This window comes from Hemicordylus capensis, chromosome 1 (assembly GCF_027244095.1).
Source record: "Hemicordylus capensis ecotype Gifberg chromosome 1, rHemCap1.1.pri, whole genome shotgun sequence".
In the NCBI taxonomy this organism is placed as follows: Eukaryota; Metazoa; Chordata; class Lepidosauria; order Squamata; family Cordylidae; genus Hemicordylus; species Hemicordylus capensis.
Genome location: NC_069657.1, coordinates 136,344,681 through 136,365,003, shown reverse-complemented (window position 1 = coordinate 136,365,003; position 20,323 = coordinate 136,344,681). Strand labels below are relative to the sequence as shown.

At 40.5% G+C, this 20,323-nt stretch overlaps 1 protein-coding gene across 8 annotated transcripts in view; it reads left to right on the top strand.

Annotated features, from left to right (window-relative positions):
- The window catches only part of LOC128338664 (sodium/hydrogen exchanger 10-like), a 241,324-nt gene that overhangs the window by 100,622 nt on the left and 120,379 nt on the right, over positions 1 to 20,323 (top strand). For all 8 annotated transcript variants that reach the window (XR_008312667.1, XR_008312666.1, XR_008312672.1 and 5 more), the window contains 3 exons: positions 3,579 to 3,745; positions 7,873 to 8,013; positions 10,900 to 10,997. Coding sequence is in view for 4 of the 8 variants with exons in the window: in XM_053281442.1 (XP_053137417.1) it covers positions 3,579 to 3,745; positions 7,873 to 8,013; positions 10,900 to 10,997 (406 nt within the window). In the remaining 4 variants the exon portion in view is untranslated. The remainder of the gene's footprint in view (positions 1 to 3,578; positions 3,746 to 7,872; positions 8,014 to 10,899; positions 10,998 to 20,323) is intronic.

Sequence of the window (20,323 nt, the reverse complement as noted above, 5' to 3'; positions counted from 1 at the left end):
TGTTTTCCTTGAAAATGGTGGGTAAATTCTCAAGATCATATTGTAGAAGCTAGAAGGCTTTGTTTTTCCACTTTAGCTTGACTTGGAACTTGCACATGAGCAGTTCGTGATCTGTTCCACAATTGGCCCCCAGCCACATTTTTGCTGTTATAACTGAGCTCTTCCACCTCCTTGCACCAATAATGTAATCAGTTTGATCTCTGTGTACTCCATTTGGTGAAGTCCATGTGTATAGGCACCGTTTTGGTTGTATGAAGAATGTTTTAGCAATGAAGAGATCATTGGCTTGGCAAAAACTAATAAGTTGTTCTCCTCAATTTCTGCTTTCTAGGCCATACAGTCTGACTGTGTTTTCCTCTTTACCTCTCTTCGAATGCCAACTTTGGCATTCGAGTCTCTAGCCACCACCAGCACGTTTTGTTGCATGTTCTGCCAATTTCAGACTGGACTTGAGCATAAAACTCATCAACTTCCTCTCCTTCTGCATCAGTCGTTGGGGCATAGACTTGAAAAACTGTCCTGTTAAAAGGTTGTCCATGAAATCTAATTTTGATATTATTCGTTCACTGACCATATTGAACCCAAGTACTGTCATTGCTGTATCCTTCCTGACTATTAAAGCAACACCATTCCTTCTTTGTTTCTCATGTCCTGAGTAGTAAACAGTATGATTTTCTGACTGAAAGTGTCCTATTCCAGTCCACTTTAATTCACTTATGCCCAAGATGTCAATCTGTAGTCAATTCATTTTATCTTTCACTGTGTCGAGCTTTCCCATATTCATGCTACTTATGTTCCTCGTTCCCATTGTAATTCTGTCTTTGCAGCTTCAGATTTTCTTTTACTGGATGGCAACATCAGCCTCTAGATGTCCAAAAGGCTTTAATTTAACCGTGTCATAAACACCATTGGTACTCTGAGAGTTCCTCAGCAATTCCTCAGTAGCATATTGAGTGCCATCTGACCTGAGGGGTGCATCATCTGGCACTACATCGACAATCATTCCATTTTGTCTATCCATGTGGTTTTCTTGGTGAAATACAGGGGTGGTTTACCATTGCCTCCTCCCACGCAGTATGAAATGATGCCTTTGTTGTTGTCACTGAAGTGATTTTCCGCCTACAGCACCTTCCTATATTGCTGCTGCCCAATATAAGTGCCTGCTTGCTTTAGCTGGGCATCTGAGATGACCTTTGCGCTTTGGGTGACCCTACTGGGAGTATACCTCCCGGCGTATTTATCTCATCCCTCCCAGGAACACACAGGAACACCCCCACCCACCCCCACCATGATGAGGCAGCATAGCAGGACTGGGGTGGAGTAGGGTGTTGTACTGTAATTTTGAAAAGTAGAACGATTTAAGAAATTGACCATAGTCTTAATTTTGGTGCTGTGCCATATAAGCTATAAAGACTTTGTACAGTGCCTTGTAGGAATGCAACAGGGAGAAAGTCATCAGGGGCACCCCTAGCAAGTGATTGGGGAGCTGCACCTGTTGTATTTCTGCTTGGATGCAGCCCTCTCCAGCACAATGTCAAGCTGAGAGACCAAGGCAAAGTGTGGGTGCATGGAGCCTTATTTGTAAAGGCAGCATGGGGGCAATATACCTTTGATGTGAAACCTCCGTGTTCATAGAAAGTCTGCCACTACTTTGTGTGACCTTGCAAAGCCCGCTGACGCCTTGTCACATAAAATGAATAGGAAAGGAATGGAATGTTCGTTTAACTATACAAGTGCCAGATTGCTCTTAGGCTCTCCTTATCAAGCCGTGATGTTGAGAATCAAGAAGGAACACTCTAGACCTTGCCAGGACTTGGCTTTTCCAACTCTGGGTTCAGAACCCTCAATGGCCAAAATTGTTGATCTTTGTACTTAGTTAATTTTACTCTGTTATTAAGGGAAATTTAGTGGCTAAAAACTCAGGAAGTACTGGGAGCCCCCCCACCCCCAAATCTGCACAGGATTATGCTTCAGCATATACCTGAACTTGTGCTGAGTTTAAAGGGTTAAAAAAATATATAAGATTTGTTTACCTGATGGCAAAAAATGTAGTCAACAATGTTTTCTAGATTTGTAAGGTCAGTTTTTAAACTGTGCATCTCAGCCTTTTTAAATTAGACTTGGAGGGGTGATGTCTCTTGTCATCTAGTTGATATCTGCAAGAAATTAGACAGATTTGACTGATAGTTTCAGTTTTATTACCAATAGAATGATCGGTGGCTTATAATGGTAGAATGTTGAAACAACTCCTCATCTTAACTATATTGGTGAGACTGTCCCAGTATAATGTAAGAGAGAGTGGCAGATGCAGGGGCTATTCCCACGATCAGGTGAAATCAAGCTACGGGAGCCTAGCCTGATTTTGCCGGATTGTGGGAAACACCAGGCTTGCAGGTGAGCCCGGTGACTTCCTGGCGGTTAACCTGCCAAACTAGCCCTCCCCTTAAACCGGGTTTGCGGAGTGAGCGCTCTGCAAACCCGGTTTTTAAAATCATGAGTAGCCGCAGCCCGGCTCCATGCCGCGGCTACTCACGAGTAGACCCCCCGGCAAGAGACTGAAAAGCAGCCTCCTTGGCTCGGGAGTCTCTCCAGTATGCCCGGCGTACTCACGCAGGGCATACTGGAGCTTCCTGGGGCCGTGTATCCCCCGAACTCCCCAACCTCTGCTGGCTCCATCACACAGTCCGTCACACAGCCGGCAGTCGTGTGGGCGGCTGCCCACACCAGGGCTCTCGCCCTGCTTGTCTGCAGGGAGAGCGGGCTTAGCCGCTCTCCCCGCAAACCTGGCAAAAGCGAGTCTCACTGATCGTGAGACCCGCCTCGCAGTCTCATAGCACTGCATTAGAGTAGATCATGGATATTGCTTGTTTGGCTCTTATTCTCTTTTTTTGGTCCTAATGTAAAGAGTTAGTTGGCTTTTAAGTCTAAGAAGGTGTGAGAGAGGCATGCATGCAGCCATTCCATAACACTGTCCTGTGTTTTGATACAGTGCAATGCTATACTGGTTCTACATAGACTGGAGCTCTGTTTTTCTGTCATCTTGTCTTAAAGAGTGATTAGTTTTTAAAGACTGGCACAGAGAGACAAGTGTACATACAGTTGCAGTGCTATTCTGCAGAGGAATAGAAAGTGCAAATGTGAGCCAGCTTGCCATTCACGTGGTTACTCTGGCAACTGTTGTTTTCCTTAGGCCAGTAATGGCCTAACAAGTCAGGTAGGGGTAAATGAGTCAATGACTGACCAGCCCTCACAGCTCTACCTGACAAATGGCCAGTCTGCATACAGCATGACTCTTGTTAATGATGAGGTAGGGCAGGATGAGGGAGAAAGGAGCAACTGAAGCTACTGGTAACCAGAGGCAGCTGTGCCTTGTTTGGCATCCCCCGACTTGTTAAGACCAGCCACTACTGCCTTAGGCAACTGGAAGAATGCATGAATCCCTAGCCTTGTGAAGAATGTCCCCATTCTTCCTAAATGTATCTAGAAATAGTCACTCAGCTCAGCCGCCACCCTGGTACTATAAAATGTTGCTGCTCTCTTACACAAATCATAATGATGTTTGTTTTCTGTTTCTATAGGCCTTTGCAGTTTTACTCTTCCAAAACGCATGGCACTGCATAATGCTGTTCAGCGTATCAGACAAATAGAGGCCAACACCTTTTCAATGTTGAAACTTGACAGATTTTTGGCTGATGCAAATTGGGAAATGGCTGAAGAAGCAATTCAAATGGAATATCCATTTAGAGTGAGTATCGTTATATTATTATTAAAGAGATAATATATCCCCCCCCCCCGGAACTCTGAAATGCATTTCCAAGAATTTAATTCCTCAAATGACATATGTACTTGCTCCCAATGTAACACTCATTTCCTCTTTGCCCAGTTTCCCCTCTTCTCATTTGCTTCAGCATAGTTCAGTGAGCACTGTACTTACAAACCTTACAGGCTGTACTTCTGAAGACTATTCTGGGTTGAAAGGGGGGAAACAACAAAAACTTAAACCAGATAAAATAGAGGTGCTTTGAGTAAATAAAACTGATAATCCGAGAGGTGGGGTAAACCTGGTCTTGAATGAGGTCGCAGTCCTCCTGAAAAATCATGTTTGTAGCTTTGGGGTCCTTTTGGACTCAGAGCTGTCCCAGGTGGCAGAGGTGTCCAGGTGTTCCTTTTACAAGCTTTGACTGGTACATCAGCTGTGACCTTACTTGGAGAAACCAGAGCTGGCCTTTGTTATCCACACGTTGGTCATATTCAGATAGGAATACTGCAATGCACTTTACATGAGTCTGCTTTGAAGATTGTTTGGCACCTTCAACTAGTTGAAAACGCTGCAGCAAGGATGCTTGAAAACACTGCTGCAAGGATGCTTGTGGGTGTTAGTTGCTACACAAATATTATAACTATTCTGCGGCACCTTCACTGATTGCAAGTTTGCTTCCAGAGTAGATCCAAATGTCTGCTATTGACATTTAAAGTAGACTTGGGATGAATGTGCCCTCAAAATATTCTCTGATAAATTCTGAGAAAGAAATTTCCAAGAAATTTCTAGTGAGCTTTCAGATATTCTTTGAATATTCCTTGAATAATTCTCACACTGTCATTTCCAGAAATGCCCCCCACAGCATTCTTATTTAGGGGAAGAAAATGAAGAAACAGCCACCATTAAGAAATAATGGATGAAAGAAAGGAATGATACTTTGTGGCTTGCTAACTATAAAAGTCTAGGGATGTGCATGGAATGAATTTTGCATTCCGTTCCGAGCTTGGAATGGAATGCAAAATCAATGGATCATTCTGTCTGAACAACCAGTCAAGCCAGTTTTTCCAACGGAACAACCTCATTCCAAGCAGAACCTTCCTACTGCCATGTTGGATTCCAAAATGGTGGTTGGAACGGGATGGAATTTTATGCCTTGGAGCAGGTTGTTCCGTTCCAAGCTCAAAACAGGCACCCTTTTAAAGGGGTGTTCTATTTTGAGCTTGGAATGCTTGAAACAGCCCATTTTGAGTGGAACGTTCCGTGGGTGGAATGTTCTGCACATCCCTATAAAAGACCAAGTAGCTGTTACATTTTTTAAAAAAATGTTATAATAAGTTTAAATACTTTGTGTCAAGCAGAGAACTGTCTGTGTGATAAAGATGACTGCTAGCATCATTCCCCCCACCCCAAATATTGCCTTTTCACTAGCAGCATTTTAGAGATTTAACATTACAGTATTTACTTGAAACTCCAAGAAAGGGTTTATGACATACTTTGTGTAACTTAATAACTCCAGCACATACAGAAAGGAACAGATCTGTGGTACAGCTTCATTTACAAATGAATGTTTTTCTGCTAACCTTAACAGATTAATAGAAGTTTGATTACCCAGTTGTTAACATGCACTTGTTAACACTTTTAGTTGTCCCTGACTCCTGGTTCAGAAGTCTGTTTTTTATTGATTTGATGTTTGATCAATCTCAGCACTCCAAACTCCAGAATCTTTATAGCATACATGTAGTGGTTAGCATTAATGAACAGGACTAGCCCATGAAGATGCACACCCCTCCTCTTTCTGCAAGCTCACAAAGAAAAACAAAAAAGTAAACCTAACGCTGTGAAATGTCGAACACCACATTTTGTGTGTTGGTCCCCAATTTCACCCGTCCCCTCAGAAGTTTTTCTGAAGGGATGTTATTCCCTTATTTTCTGAGGTGTGAATTCTCATTCTATGATAGCAAATGAGATTTTTTTCAATTAAACAACTCTCATGACCCCACTTTCACTTTTTCACACTCTCATTTACTAAGAATATGATGAATGGATCAATCTAGCACACTGCACCTTATGAAGAAAAACCTCGGAAATTCACCAAAATTCAGCCCTCTGCCCAATCACTCTGAAATTGGGGATGGGTGGTAGCCTCCACCCATTAGGCCACCCCACTCTTTTGGGGCAGATCCACTTTCTGCCCCAAAGACACCAAAACTTCAAAAATTCCCCAAAAATCAGCCCTCTGCCCAATCCCGCTGAAATTGGGGTGGTAGCCTCCACCCATTAGGCACTACCACCCCACCCCACTCTTTTGGGGCAGATCCACTTTCTGCTCCCAAACTGCCCCAAAGTCACTAAAACTTCAAAAATTCCCAAAAAATCAGCCCTTTGTCCAATCCTCCTGAAATTGGGGTGGTAGCCTCCACCAATTTGGCACTACCACCCCACCCCACTCTTCTGCCCCGGGCCCCACTTTCTGCCCCAATCTGCCCCAAAGACACGAAAACTTCAGAAATTCTGCAAAAATCAGCCCTTTGTCCAACCCCCCTGAAATTGGGGTGGTAGCCTGTACACATTAGGCACTACCACCCCACCCCACCCTTTTTGCCCAGATCCCATGCTATACCCCCGAACTGCCCCAAAGTCACTAAAACAAGAAATTCCCAAAAAATCGGTCATGAGCCGAATCACCCGAATTTTTCGGCCCCGAAATTCGGGTGATTTGGCTCTGCCCCGAAAAATATCGGGGGGGGCATCGGGGGTGATTCGGTTCGGCCCCGAATCACCCGAAATTGCTCGTTTCGGGCACAGATTGATCTGTGCCCGAAATTTTTTGCACATCCCTGTGCTTGCGCAGGGCATGTTGGAGCTTCCGGGGGGCTGTGCGGCCCCCGAACTCCCCAGCCTCAGCCGGCTCCATGACAGAGTCGGCAGTCATGTGGGCGGCCGCTGCGGCCACCCAGAGCAGACTGTCTGCTCGTCTGCGGGGAGAGCGGGCTAAGCCCGCTCTCCCCGCAAACCCTGTCCAGGCGGCTCCCACTGATTGTGGGAACCGCCTCATTGTGTTTCAAAGGCAAAGGTGGTAGGTTAAAAGGTCATCATGTTCTAGGCCATAGTTTAAGCAAATGAAATGAAGGAAAGATGGGGTGACTTTATTTCACTATCCATGATGTAACCTCCCTACTGTAATCCATATTATATGAAGCTGCTTTATGACTCCCAGATTGAATTCCTGAGAACTACAGGTCACGACACAAAGTAGGCTTAAATCCAAATAGCCAAAAGTAACCATCCAACAGCTGTGCTCACACCACAGCCTCTTGGGGGTAAAAAGATCAAACTCTTACAAATATCCCTACTCTATGTGTTTGCAACTGCCTCTTTCATTGATGGCTGCCCCCTACCAAGATAGTTTGGCTCTCTTGTCCTCAAGTGCACCCCGAAGAGGTGACCGAAAGGGACAACCCACCTTTTTAGTGTCTCAGTAGCAACCCACACTACAGTTGGCTCCTTAAGAAGAAACCCCCCTTCCTCTAAAGAGTCTGCCTCCAAGGGCAGAAGATGGATTATTCTCTGAGGATGGACTCAACTCCCTTGGGTGTCTTTGGTGCTGCTCTCGCTGACTGCAGCTCTGCTAATACTCAGTCTCTCCCCCCACACTCATTCCAATTCCACTCCTCTTCTCCTCGCAGCACACCTACTAGCAGATGACAAAGTCAGCAGCAGATGACTTATGCTGCAGGGTCCAGCTCAGCTGCAGAACCGAGAACTATAATGTTCATTCAGTTTCAAAAAACTGTATTTGATTTTTATTTGGCATGTATACTTTTACAATGGATAATGCACCAGAATCAAGTCTCTCTTCTGTCAAAAGATACTGCTCCTCTACCAAATTCTGTCTATGTTAATATCTGCACCGTTTACATCTATTGACATCCCTTTTGATGTCCTATAACCAAATGTTTTAAATATTTCTTCTAATCTAGGATTTTCTTTTAAATGTTTTTTCATTAGATATTGGAATTTCTTATTAAAAAACAAACAATACTTGCTTTTTCCTTATATACCTTTCCAAGGAGATTCTTTTTCTTACTCATTTGATTCATCTGTTTATACAGTTAGATTCAGAAGAAATTTCCAATCTGAGCAAAACGCTTAAATGTCAAGAGTGTGATGCTGATACCACATTTGAGAGAAATCCTCAGCAAATTGCTGACTTAATGGAGGAAGCCAGGTTACGTCTCTTAACTGCACAGATGGTTTGTATTTTTCATTGTGTTGGGCTTGTATTATTCTAGTTTCAGTATGCTAAGAATTTATTTGATGATTGAATATTTGATGGTATTTCAAGAAGATCCTAGCTCTTTTATTTATTTGTTTGTTTGTTTGTTTGTTTATCCTATTTGTATACCACCTGATATTTATAGCTCTAGGCAGTGTACACAATTCAAAACAATAAATATAAAACAAAAATACAATTAAAACAACTTCACAGAATAAAAACAATTAGATTAAAATTAATTTCAATTAAAAGCTTGAGAAAACATATGTGTGTCACGGGTCTTTTTAAAAGCAACCGGAGATGGAGATGCTCTTTTTTTTTGACAGGGAGTATATTCCAAAGCCCTGGGGCAGCCACAGAGAAAGCCCAGTCCCAAGTTGCCACCAAATGAGCCTAGTGGCAACCATGACCAGACCGCTCCAGATGATCCTAGTAGACAACAGCGTTCATGACAGGCGGTCTCTTAAGTACCCTGGACCGAAGCCATTAAGGGCTATATTGGTAATAATCAGCACTTTGTATTTTGCTTGGAAACATATCAGCAGTCAGTGCAGTTCTTTAAAAATTGGTGTTATATGGTCCCTTTGGGTTGTCTCAGAGACCAGACCGGCTTGCACATTCTGTACCAATTGTAGTTTCCAGAGACTACATACAAAGGCAGCTCCATGTAGAGTGCATTACAGTAGTTGAGTCTGGAGGTTACCAGCACATGCACCACTGTTTTAAGGTCATTTGCCTCCAGAAATGGGCATAGCTGACATATCAGTCAAAGCTGATATAAAGCTCTCGTACCCGAGAAACCAGAGAGAGTTTCAAATCCAGAAGCACTCCCAAGCTACAGTATGTATTTATTCTTTTGCGGGGAGTGTAACTCCATCTAGAACTGGCAGATCAAAATATTTTAAGAACTTCTGAATTTTACGAGGTGTGAGTGTAACTATGAATTGAAAATATATTCCTTCTGGTGTATCCCAGAGCTGTTAAAATGAATAATTTTAAGTATCCCATCACTAAGAGAAAAGTAACTACATTCTACTGAATCTGAGGACTGGTTAATATTAGTTTTGATGGCATGCATGCTCTTCCAAATCACTGCTTTGCTATAGGATGCATGCTCAGAATAATTAAATGGGGACAGATTGTGTTGTAACAGATTTTCTCCACCTGTTTCATGTTTTATCAAAGCAGCTGAAAAAATTGAAACTTTTCCAGAGTATCAAGGTAGATAAGAACAATATATAAGAGATAAGAACAATATATGTACTATAAAACACATGGCTGCTTCTGAGATCTGTGTGTACTCTCTAGATATGGCATAGGATCTTTCTAAACATCCTGCTACTGATATATGTTAAACATTTGTGAAGAGTTTTTAGAGGAGCCTAGAGTGTAATATAAGCACAGCATGCATTTAGGCATTTCCTTTCTTTTCCCTTTCTTTTACTCAACTGGAGACTTATTTAAACAATCACCCTTCATTCTCCAAGTACATTTATTATTTATTTATTTAACATATTTTTATACCGCCAAAAACTTACATCTCTGGGCAGTTCAAACAGTGTATAAACAGTGATTTGATAGATTGATATAGAATCTTCCACATCACATGTAAGGCATGTTGTGATAGAGGCTATTATTGAGGGCCAAATTTAATATCAGATGATGCCCCTGAATACAAACTTGGAATATTATAATAGCCATCTTTTTAATAATCTTCTCAGAACCAAAGTAGATAGTGATGACAGTTGCATTTGTCTGTCCCAATCAGTTGATGCACAAAATATATTTTTTTCTCTTTACTGTATTTAGCCATCGGACATTACAATTAGAATTACAATTAACAATATAATGCCTTCATAGTAAAACAAAAACACTACTATAAATAAATGGTTTCACATACTAAAATATCACAACCCTTCAAATTAACTATTTATTTAAAATGTTTATAAATCACCCTCATAATTTTCTTTCTGCTACAGCAAATAAAGCAATCATATGAGTAGTATAGGGTTGGTTATTGCCCAACAAATCTACCCTGATTAGTCCAAGTGTTGCTGAAGGATATGTAATAGAAACTTCTTCCTTAGATCTACATATAGTGAACAAAATAGCAGGCAATGAACAAGACCTTTCACCTGATTACAAGACATACTGCCCCAGTCATTTCTAAAGCAGGAAGTGGAGTGGGGAGTCTAATTCTGAATCTAAAAAAAAAAATATTGGTTGAGGGGAGTTGAATCCTCCCCACACCATAACTTCCCTATATTCTCTTCCCCCATGTACTTTTCTCCAAGCTAAGCTCACCTTTGTATTGGAAGTTGATTGAGGGGGCACTGAGGGGGCAGACTGTGAGGAGGTTAGCCATGGGAAGGGGTAGGGTTTAGCAGCTGCCACCCATGTACTCAGTTTGCTTATGCTATAAAAACTGGATATGGACAAACATGCTTTATAGGCAATTGGGGGAGACCTGAATTTAAACAAAAATGTTTGCCACCATAACATGTAGTCTGGCCCTCCGGTTTAGAAGGTTTGCAGTCAAAATCTTGGTTTATGTTTGCATGTTCATTATTTGAAGACTGCAGCATCAAGTGGTATCTAGTATGTGTGAATGAAGTGTTGCAGATCAAGCATCACAAACAGAACTTTCATATCACCTCATATCCAGTATTTTTCAATGGAGTCAATTCACAGATTCAGCAGTGATTAATGAAGGTGTGTCGTCCGCCCCCCCACCCCCCCGCCGTGAGTGTATGTGTTGTGAAGATCAGGGAGTTGTGTTTATGGGCATCGAATGTTGTACAAATAAATTAATCATTGTGTCTTACTCTTTATTTAGTAATTGTTTTATTTTTTCAAAATCTAGGCAAGTTATCGGAAGCAATACAGTAATGGAATTCTGAACCAAGATGCTGCCCAAACATTAATAGGTGCAGCAGAAAGTTATGTGGACATTAAAGGGAAGTAAGTATTTCATTTAATTAAAAAAAAGATTTTGTTATTGTACATTATCCAGACAGTCTTGGAGGAAACTGATTATCTATATCCATTTCAAACTGGCTTCCGGACTGGCTAGGGGGTGGAGACTGCCTTGGTCGGCCTGATGGATGATCTCCTACTGGGAATTGACAGAGGAAGTGTCTGATGGATGATCTCCAACTGGCAATTGACAGAGGAAGTGTGACTCTGTTGGTCCTTTGGGACCTCTCGGTGGCTTTCGATACTATCGACCATAGTATCCTTCTGGAGCGTCTGAGGGGGTTGGGAGTGAGAGGCACTACTCTGCAGTGGTTCTGCTCCTACCTCTTGGGCAGGTTCCAGATGGTGTCCCTTGGAGACTGTTGTTCTTCAAAATCTGAACTTTTGTATGGTGTCCCTCAGGGCTCCGTATTGTCTCCGATGTTGTTTAACATCTACATGAAACCACTGGGAGAGATCATCAGGAGATTGGGTGCAGGGTGTTATCAGTATGCTGATGACACTCAAATCTATTTCTCCATGTCAGCTTGATCGGGAGAGGGCATAAACTCCCTAAATGCCTTCCTGGAGTCAGTAATGGGCTGGATGAGGGATAACATACTGAGACTGAATCCAGATAAGACGGAGGTACTCATTGTGCGGGGTCAAAACTCGGAAGACGGTTTTGCTCTGTATGTTCTGGATGGGGTCACACTTCCCCAGAAGGAACAAGTACACAGTCTGGGGGTGCTTCTGGATCCAAGTCTCTCCCTGGTGTCCCAGGTTGAGGCAGTGGCCAGAGGTGCCTTCTATCAGCTTCGACTGATATGCCAGCTGCATCCATTTCTTGAAAAAGATGACCTCAAAACAGTGGTACATCTGCCAGTAACCTCCAGACTGGATTACTGTAATGTGCTCTATGTGGGGCTGCCCTTGTACATAGTCCGGAAACTACAATTGGTTCAGAATGCAGCAGCCAGGCTGGTCTCTGGGTCATCTAGGAAAGACCATATTACTCCTGTATTGAAGGAGTTACACTGGCTGCCGATATGTTTCTGGGCAAAATACAAGGTGTTAGTTATAACCTTTAAAGCCCTAAACAGCTTGGGCCCTGGGTATTTAAGAGAACTTCTTCTTCGTTTTGAACCCCACCGCCCATTGAAATCATCAGGATAGGTCCATCTGCATTTGCCACTGGCTCTTCTGGTGGCTACTCGGGGATGGGCTTTCTCCGTTGCTGCCCCGAGGCTTTGGAATGCGCTTCCTAGTGAAATAAAAGCCTCCTCATCTCTGACCATTTTTAAGAAGTCTTTAAAGATGCATCTGTTCACCCAGGCTTTCAACTGATACTGTTTTGATTGTTTTTAATGTTGTTTTAGAATATTGTTTTAAAATTTTAAATTGTTGGGTTTTAAATTTCTTGTTTTTATTTTTAACTAATGTTTTAATGTTGTTCTTATCTTGTTGTAAACTGCCCAGACACGTAAGTTTTGGGCAGCATAAAAATATGTAAAATAAATATTTTATAAATAATTATTGTAACTATATGATCATACATCTATTCAGTCTAGAAAATTCCTTCAAATGTCACCCCTGCTAACTAAGCAAAGAGGCATCTTTCAAAGTGGTGATTCTCTTATATTTACCAGGGGAGAGCAACTGGCCCTATCAAACCCCAGCACAGCATCCCTCCAGTGGCTGTTGCTGGTATCTGCATTATGTTTCCTTTTCGACTGTGAGCCCTTTGGCGACAGGGGACCATCTTTTTGATTTATTATTCATTTTTCTATGTAAATTTTTCTAGTTGTAGTTGTTGTAGTAGTAGTGAGGAGGAGGAGGAGGAGGCGGCGGCAGCAGCCCTATCAAGCATGTTAAGTAATACAGGGGCTAATCAATCATTAATCATCCTCATTTGGTATTTATTTAAGGGAACTTTTCAGCTGAATCCTCCCAAATGTCCTCAGATAGGTCCTCAGAACTATCTTATTTATTATGCATTTATTTTTCAATGTAAACTGCTTTGAGAACTTTTGTTGATAGATGGTATATAAGTATTTGTAGTACAGGTCGGGAATCCTTTATCTGCACTCCCAAAATCCTGAAAGCTCCGAAATCTGGACACCACGCAGAGAGAGAGAGAGAGAGATGCTTGTAGCTTCAACCTCCTCCAGTTTTGCAGGAGCAATCACTTATGGCCCCTAAACTTACTGTTGTTGATTCCTCAGCTCATTAGCTCTCCTTTTAGTTGCTATCTGCCTTTTGTTTACTGCCTATCTGTCTTTTGTTTATTCTCAAGCTTCTCTCCCAGCAGGAGGGAAGGAAAGGAAAGGGTGGGGAGGAGTGGGGAAGACAAAAGAAGGGTTTTTTTAAAAAAAGGTATATATACACAAGAGTTTAGGAGACAACAGGGGCACACAGGAAACAGATGAGTAAAGATCTAACAGAATAAATACAAACAAACAGGAATAGATGAGAAGAGAAAGAGAGAAATGCTGCTTAGACTTCAGCAACTGAAAAGAGCCCTCCTTCGGGGCAGAGCCAAGACGGTTTTGTAAATGGGATCGCACTGTCACTCACATGCTTCTCAACCGGTCTGAGAGAGGAGAAGGAGGGGAGGCGGGAAGGAGTGTGATCCCATTGAGAAGCGTGTGAGGGCTGTTTATAAAATCAAAGAGAGACTTCTAAGACAAAAACCATTTTTAATGAGGCAGATGACTCTGGAGGAAGCATTCAAAAAAGCCATCCAGCAGAATGACTCCTCATCCCTAGAGGACCCACTATATGGTCCCTCAACTGCTTCTGATGTTCCTTCTCACGATGATGAGATTATTTTCATCTGAGTTTCATTTCCACCTAAAATGCCATGTTTGAGTAAATTCAATGCTTATTTGATTATATACTTTAAATAAAACCTAAAAAAAAACCCACCAAAAAAACCCCCCAGTAACCTTTCATGCCCAAGATATCTCATTTATGAAAATATTCTAAAATCCGGAAAAATCTGGAACACCTCTGGTCCCAAGCAGTCTGGATAAAGGATTCTCGACCTGTAGTAGAAGATCTCCTGTGAGATTTGCACAAGGTTCTCAGACTCAAAGGGTTCCTTGTAAGAACATAATCATGTAACCATTGCTTAAACTTCCAGTGTGAAGGTTTTGTCTTTGGGTGACCATAATTTTGGACCTCCCTTCCTTATTTGTGAAGAAGGAACAATATACCTTCCTCCGCTGTAGTTGTAATTACGGGGGACTATATCCAAGATAAACAGATTGTTCTATAGAACAAGAGACTGTATTATCTTTTTGGCCTAAGTTTAAGTGTACCAGGGGGAAAGTTATAGCATATACTTTTTGTGTGTATAGCTTTGATGAGTATGTTACATGAACCTGGGAATTTCATAAATCTGAGGAATTGTTTCCCCTTCATCCTTTCCCTGTGAACAAATGTGTCAAGGGTACTTTGGGCAGATGAAAAAAGCCTACATCTTCCTTGTGTACAAGGCATGGCATTACTGGGTTCTATCTGACCTCATTACTTAACTACAAGGACAGTATTTGCTACTTTGGAACTAAGTTGTTTGTCTCTTTTAAACATATACTAGCTGGCTCAGAGCATCTGAGCCCTAGTTCTCCCTGCCTCTTAACTCAAATCTCCTTCTGTGGGCCCTTCTGCCACCCAAATGACAGCTCGGGCTGTTATCGCACATTTGGGTGCTCTCTTCACACGCACGCAGAAAGCCCCAGAATGGGCAGAAAACTGTCTGACCTGTCATTTGGGCAGCAGGAGGGCCCACAGAAGGAGCTTTCACTGCCTCTGCCACCATCCCCGCCTTGGTCGCCCCTCTCCGCCGTCAGCACCACCAGCCTCATCCCCACCACCACCTCTGCCGCCATGCCTGCCTCAGTCTCCCCTCTCCAACAGCAAGGGCCCCCACCTGGAGTTAGCCATACAGCTGTTTTATATCCCACTTCTGGATAACCTCCACCACTGTAGGAGAAAGGAACATTAGACTTCCTATGATTGTTCATTCTCCATAGAATGGATGGAGGTTAGCCAGATCCATCAAAAGATTGTCCTGCTGTAGCAGTATAGATTGAACAGTATCTTTGACTCACTGAGTCAATACTGCAAAAGAATTTGTGTCCTGGAGATGACATTCCGTCATTGTATGTTTTGGTGTTAAAATATATATGCACATATGTATAATTTTCTTTTACAGAAGTAAATTACCTTCTAACTGAGCAAAGATGCACCTTTCAAAATAGTGATTATCTTATATTTAGCAGGGGAAAGCAACTGTCCCTTTTCAATCCCAGCACAGCATCCCTTCATTATCTCTTGCTGGTGACTACCAGCTGTTCTTTGTTTTTTTGTGTGAGCTTTTTTGAGATAGAAAATCATCTTATTTATTTATTTTTCCTATGTAAACTGCTTTGTTGAAAAGTGGTATATAAATACCGTATTTGTAATAGTTCTAGTAGTGCAGCAGTAATGGTTTTTTGGGTTCCAAATTCTGGGTTTTGTACTCGACCATATTATATCCTGAAACTGTGAGAGGTTTCTCCCACTGAAGGGAACTGAGCACAAATTTATTTGCACAGCCTGCCTCTGAAACAGGTGGGAGTAGTAAACCACTGTGGATAACCTCACCACTGAAGAGAACGAACATGCATGGTAAATCTAATGTTACTTTTTTCTGTTAGATTCAGCTATCACGATAGAATGAGCAACCTTTAATAGTCTCTTACAAAATATAACATTTTCTATATTTCTATATAATAGAAAATATAGAAAAGGCTATATTTCCTAAGACAAAATAATGACTTCCCATTCCTAGGACAAAGGAAATAGTTGGTGTTTTTACACTGCAAATACAATTGTATAGGAAATGGTTGTACAAGGATAAAACTGATGGTCAACTTTGAGAGCATTACACAGCCTTGACTTCAGCTTTAAAGGCTTTTATTTTCCAAGAGTGCTTTTGGTATGATTAGATAACATGATGAATATGACAGCATCAGAGATCCAGTTCCAGTATGATGTTCCTGGCAGCCTTTCTTTGGCAATGTCTCTTTAGTTGCAAGTCTGCCTTTTTTTCTTTTCTTTCTTTTTCTGGCCTGGATCAACATTGCTACAGTCTTTGAGTGAGGCTATTGTTCCTTACAAACGAAGATCCTGGAGATGTGGTTGGAAATCCCCAGCCTTACAAGGGGAATGCCATTTATTCTACCTGTGCTTGCTCTCAGCACAGCACTTCTAATTCAGGATGTGAAGCTCATTGTACTGGGAACTGGGTCAGTGGCAATTTACTGGAGCAATGAAAAGATCATATGTCTTGTCCTCTTCCTCTATTCAAATACTTAAATATTATCATGCCAGTATTACCATGGAAATTTATGTCAATAAGCAAAGTATCATAGGCTTCAAGATACAGTATTAGCAAACCTTGGAACTATGGGACTAGAGTTTGCTTCGCTTCACCTGGTCTAAAAGAACAAAATGATGAAGCCAGGCGAACCTGTCTGGGGAAGCTTATTGCATAAGCGGGGTGCAACCACTGAAAAGGCCCTCTCCCTAGTAGCCACTCTCCTCACAGTTTGGCAGGGGCACCCGCCAAATAATATGCCAAAGGAATAAGAATATATGAGTGGATATAAATTTTGTTCCTTAATACTCGTATCAGAACATGGAGAATTGATCAAGTAGATATTTTTCAGCACAGTCATCACAAAGTGCAACGTCTCTTGTGTGATCTTAAGACACCCTCAAAGGCCTGCTTTGACTTATTTAACTTTGTGGGTAAAGTTGTTCACATCTTCCTTGACTTGGATGTCATTTTGGATGAAGTGCAGACGTAGAATATTGTTGGGAAGCTCCCTTGTCATTGTTTTAGAGATTAATTTTAGTTGTTGCAGCCTGTGGACAAAATGGTTGGGTATACGCAGTGGACCATCGGTTTGCTTGGTGTTTGCCCTTCTTGGCTTATATCTTCATACCAGAGGGGCTAGCCTACAAGGTGATAAATGCCTCCTTGGAAGAGGGGGCAGTCCCATCTGACTTGAGGGAGACAGTTAATTCCTTAAGGTATCTTCTTTGAACCTAAAGATTGCTCTAACTATTAGCTGATCTCTTCCTGTTTGGGGCAAGATGATAAAGTGAGTGGTGGCCTCTTGGCTCTTGGAGTACACTGATTATCTGTGTCCATTCCAATCTGACTTTTGACCCTTATTTCGCACAGAGAAGGACAGAAGCATGAAATCCTGCTAATTTTCTTTACCTTCTCAATGGCCTTTAGTATAATTAACTGTAGTATACTTTTGGACTGTCTGTTGGGGTTGGAAATTGAGGGCACCATGCTCTGGTGTTTGCTTTCCTACTACCAGATTCATTCTAGAAAGTAGTACCGGGAGATTTTTGCTCTGTTCCACTCTGCTTTAGGCCTCTATTTTATCTTCTCTTTTTTTGGAGAAGAATTTTTGCTTTTATTAATAATAGAAATAGAACAGGTTACATCTCTGAGATCGACATAGTCATACATGAATAAGAGCAATGACTTATCCACAGAAAGAAAGAAAACAAGAAAAAAACCCACAATAATAGTATTTAAGTATACTTAAATGAGTAAAGATAATCTATAAGCAAAAGAGGGTGCGTCTAAAAAACTAGATCTAATCGTCAGAGAAAAAATGAACCTTAAACCTCACACAGAACACTCCTCCTGGACTCAGTCGAACGGTTCACAACAAGAATATCCAATGGAGAAGAAAATGAAAATTAAAAAAAAATTAGTTCTGCCATAAAGAAAAGGTGTATGTATTGTAAATACAAAACCACATATCCACCAATATTTTATAATCAAAATTCCCATCTCGTCCCATACAGGTATACAAAACGTCATAATAAAGTAAATGACAGAAATCAGTTAAACCTTCAGTAGTCCTCCTCTTCATTTAACAAAACAAACAAACGGAGAGATAAATGGAAAGATATTCTTTCATGAAGAGGTAGACTAACTTCAGCCAGAACTGGTCTCTATAGCCTACTACTGGGAGAATCAGCTATCAAGCTATGACACTAAGATCTCTCCCCATACATACATGTAATCCTTCTCAATTTCCTTCTAATTGTTTGCATCACAACAAGCAGTTCATTCAACAATTACTATTATAAAGTTTTCATAACAACCAATAAAAGCCCATAGGGGAAAATGAAAATAAAGAAAAATACTGAAAAAAGAAATGGGAATAATAAAGATATATATTTATGAAAAATTGAGACTAGATTTCAATTAGAAGCTAAAGCTAACTTCAATTAGTTGTTCAAAAATGCTCAAACCAAGACTTAAGAATACTATAAAACCAGACACTGAACTTTCCAAATAGAATATCTCGATACGTAATCTTTTAAAAACTATAATGTAATATAGTAGAATATAGCCAATAATCTTATTCCTTAACTTTAAAAAATATTATCAATATTGCAGCCACTTATTTCTAAAGGTTATTTCTAGAGGTCCACTCTTCCCTAATTCCCCCATTCTTAATATATCTCATTCCATAAGAAGAAAAGAAAGAAAGAAAAAGAAACAAAAGACAAAACTATGTGGCAGTTCCTTAAGTCATTAAAACTATCGGGTTTATCATACAACATCCTAATTCCTGATTAGGTTATTGTCAATATTGAACCTTATATAGAACTCCCTAATTGAAAGGCCAATTAATGAGGTATAATATTTAATTATACTCAGAGTTAAAACCTATAAATGAAACCCTAAATTAATCACATAAATTATAAATTATCATTTCTTCCATGAAGATATGTGACAATTCCTTAAGTCATTAGCACATTCAGGTATATCATAAAAAGTCTTAGTTTCTGAATAGGTTATTTCAGTGCTAAACCCTATATAGAGTTCTCTAAATCTCAATGATTAAGAGAGAGAGAGAGAAAGGAACAATCAGGGAATACATTGAAAGGCCAATTAATAAGATATATTGTTTAACTATACTCAAAGTTAAAACCTGTATATGAAACCCTAAATAAATCACATATCTAAAAAAAACAACCACAAGAAAAGGAAGGACACCTCAAAAGGAGAGGAAAGGAGAGAAAAAACAAGCTCAGGGGGAAAGAGAATTAAGAGAAAAAGTTAACTCAAAGTTAAAACCTGTATATGAAACCCTAAATAAATCACATATCTAAAAAAAACAACCACAAGAAAAGGAAGGACACCTCAAAAGGAGAGGAAAGGAGAGAAAAAACAAGCTTAGGGGGAAAGAGAATTAAGAGAGAAAAGATAATTCCATTATATTAAATATATATCAGCAAAGAGAAATAAAATGCTGATAGATACACCACTAAAAAAAATTGGGCTTTTCATTCATCCCAGCACAAAGACAAAAGAAATGGTAAACATCTCAGCTGCAGCTCACATAACATAGGGTTAATATGAAATCTTGAAAACAAGGACACTCTCTCCTTAAGGGGTTGACTAAACAATGCCGGAACTTTAACTTCTATGCCTGGGGAAAAAGGTTATCAAATTTCTATAAAGTAAAATTCCTTCAGTTAGAATCCTTCAGCGTAAATCTCGCCGTAGCTACCTATCCAAAAGCTGAGTAGTTCTAATAAAACATACCCAAAAGACATACAACTAAAGCAAATATACTTTTAAATATGATTAAAATACTTAAAATACTCAGACCCTTTATTAGTGAAATCTTAAATTATCTTAATGTGAAACACCACTTAACAGTCCTCCCCGTACCAATTTTCTCTCCCTGTATTTAACAAAAAATACGATTGCAACATCAACACAAGAATAATAAATCATCATCACTCCAACTCAGCTGACTAACAAGTTTAGAAATTCTTCAATGTAAAGTCAAAGTCCCGATACAAAATGCTAATTGACAGTCTGCTATTAAATGAAAATTCCATCAGTGGCATTAAACTACAAAAGACAGGAAAGTCCTGATTCCAATAAAGAAAGAAAGAACATGGAAAGACAATCTTCCTCTTCCTCTGCTGAAACAGCAAGTTCTCTCCAGTCACTTTTATTTCCCCAATCAGAGCTTCAAATAGTTGTTAATGGGAAGATAATTGTCCAGCCATAACACACTTTGTCAGCCATGCAAACAAAAGGAACTATGAACTATGAATTCAAGGAAGATCTTTTCAGGATCCTGCCAAGCAGATCCTCCCAAGATGCAGATAAACTAGATCTTTCCAGTTAGGACTTTATAAGTAAAACATAAGCTGGTTAAATGTGTAAATATGTGGCATTGCGGAACAATAAAAAACAGATCCATAAAAAAGCTGTTTTTCTCTCC